Source organism: Postia placenta (genome assembly GCF_002117355.1).
Source record: "Postia placenta MAD-698-R-SB12 unplaced genomic scaffold POSPLAscaffold_516, whole genome shotgun sequence".
In the NCBI taxonomy this organism is placed as follows: Eukaryota; Fungi; Basidiomycota; class Agaricomycetes; order Polyporales; family Adustoporiaceae; genus Rhodonia; species Rhodonia placenta.
In genome coordinates this window covers 1-2,062 of record NW_020170347.1, presented here as the reverse complement: position 1 = coordinate 2,062, position 2,062 = coordinate 1, and the positions used below count along the sequence as shown (strand labels likewise).

The following is a 2,062-nucleotide window of genomic DNA, read 5'->3' as shown; positions in this document are numbered from 1 at the left end:
AGACTATGACATCATCGATAACACCATATCGCACCATAGGGCACATGATACTTAGTAATCCTTACCCAGCTAGGTACCAGGGGTCCATTACCGGTCCCTGGGGGGTTTCCCTCATGTATATAAGGCAGCATCCTGGGGCACCCTGTCCCCCAGTTCTATTCACTTCGTTGTTGCGCTTAACAGCATTACCTCCCCCACACTTAAGTGCTTTATCTCCCCCCCTTACTATCAAGCTATAAGGTGGGTTTATAGGTTTTGTGATAGTTGAATAGAACTGCTTTAAGGTGCACTGGGCCCTGGCAAGGGTCCCTTGCTACCTGCTTTGTTACAGGGCCTATTGGTCGTTGCTATGCCCCTATGCTGCATAGCGTAAGGTGGCCTTTTCATGTGGGTTCTGGGGGTTATGGTTTGTCAACTGAAAAGTGGCAATACCTTTCTGCGAAGCACCTACCTTTATTGGTCAGGGTTGAACAATTGGTGTCAACATGCTGAGCTTTTCGCCGGTCCCTAGGCGTAAGGGGAGGTTGCTGCCTTATGGGCAACATGCTGGAATGTGGTTTACCATTCTATGAGGCCTTAGGGCTTACGACGGATAACCAGCATGGGCAGCCTTAGGGAGAGTGTAAGATTCTCCCAAAACCACTTGCAGCGGGCGTGGAAACCCGACTGAGATCTGTATTCCCCCCTCCCTACCTGCTGAGAGAGAGCAGGAGGACGCTGACACGAAGCACGACCAATGGACCCTGTAGTATAGCACATACCCTTTTCTTCGCTCTGAAAAGAGCCAGCTGAAAAGCTGTTATCTAATCCCCTCTGCCGTAGCCATGCCGAAAGCCAAACCTTTCATTGTCACCGCCAAGCACGAGCCGACAGGCCTGCTTGAGCGTATCACCATCCACAACACGCACAAGTTCGATGACGTTGGCAAACCTCGCCGAATTGTACGCCCCACCATCAAGCCACTCATTCGCCGCCCTTTCAACCCTGAACGCGCTGAAAAAGCGAAACACGACATCAAGGAGCTTGCACTTCGCGCGCATCTCTTCAAGAAGCAACAGTTGCTCGATCGTATCTCCGACCCTGCTCCCCCTCTCATCGATCGCATCGATATGCAGGCGGGACCCTCCTACAAATACGAACCACCCAAGCCGCTCCCCGACATTCACTTCCAGCGCACAAAGATTCTGCTGCGCACATCCGAGTACAACGAGATGTTTGCCGCTACAGCCGACAGGCTGGAGCCAGTGTTCGCTCGGATGGAAAAGGAAGAAGGAAACTTGGAGCCGGAAGTTGTGGCGAAAGTCAGGAGGATGGGCAATGGGTTCGACGAGTTGTATCATGGGCTGGAGAAGAAGGCGCACCGGCTTACCAACAGGCACTGGAGAGTTATCAAGCGCGACCTGAAAAGGATCGGGCATGTCTCCTTTGAAGACTTAAGCAGTCACCTGCCGGAGATTTGTAATGAGTTGGCTAGCCTAAACATCACCTTCAAGTACGAAGTGTAGATAGTGGAATAAAGATTGGCAATCTTTCTGGCATAATTGGCTTATATGGCATGAGGAGGAGATCTCCTTCGCTTCACTTTTTTCTTTCAATCATAAGTGAATATGGGCTAATCACAGCTATAAGAAATGGCCCCATACATCCCCTTCGTTCCAACCGAAGCATTCGCTATTGCCACGGAAGAAGAGTGGCGCAATGCAATCTTCCAGAACGTGAACGTCTCTGACGAACAAGCAGCTCTGCTGCAAACGGTTACTGCGAATGCCGCAGAATCAACCACTGGACGAGTCAGAGACTGGATTGGTCGCCTGACCTTAGAAATAAGCAGGCACTACGACGGATACCTTCAGAGCCTCCTTCGAGAGGTGGAATCCCTGCATATCACGGTCCAGAATCAGCAGGCACTAGTCGATTCCTACAAGCAACAAGTTGATGCGCTACCTGCATCAACGGGTAGTGGTCATTCCCGTCAACCTAAGATTGGGGAACCTCCGGCCTTTAAGGGCAGTGAGGATAAGACCAAGCTTGAGGAATGGCTGGACCTGATCGTACTGTGGTG

The 2,062-nt window shown here is 51.2% G+C and overlaps 2 protein-coding genes across 2 annotated transcripts; both read left to right on the top strand.

Annotated features, from left to right (window-relative positions):
- Positions 1–393: 393 nt before the first annotated feature.
- Positions 394–1,539, top strand: POSPLADRAFT_1042083 (hypothetical protein). The gene has a single exon (XM_024478033.1). The coding sequence runs from the start codon at positions 825–827 to the stop codon at positions 1,503–1,505; it is 681 nt and encodes a 226-aa protein (XP_024332496.1). The 5' UTR covers positions 394–824; the 3' UTR covers positions 1,506–1,539.
- Positions 1,540–1,631: 92 nt separating this feature from the next.
- On the top strand, positions 1,632–2,057 carry POSPLADRAFT_1114848 (hypothetical protein; the record flags this gene model as incomplete). The annotated part of the gene is made up of 1 exon (XM_024483444.1): positions 1,632–2,057. A coding segment is annotated over one exon (426 nt), but the record flags the coding sequence as incomplete, so codon positions are not given.
- Between the last annotated feature and the right edge of the window lie 5 nt (positions 2,058–2,062).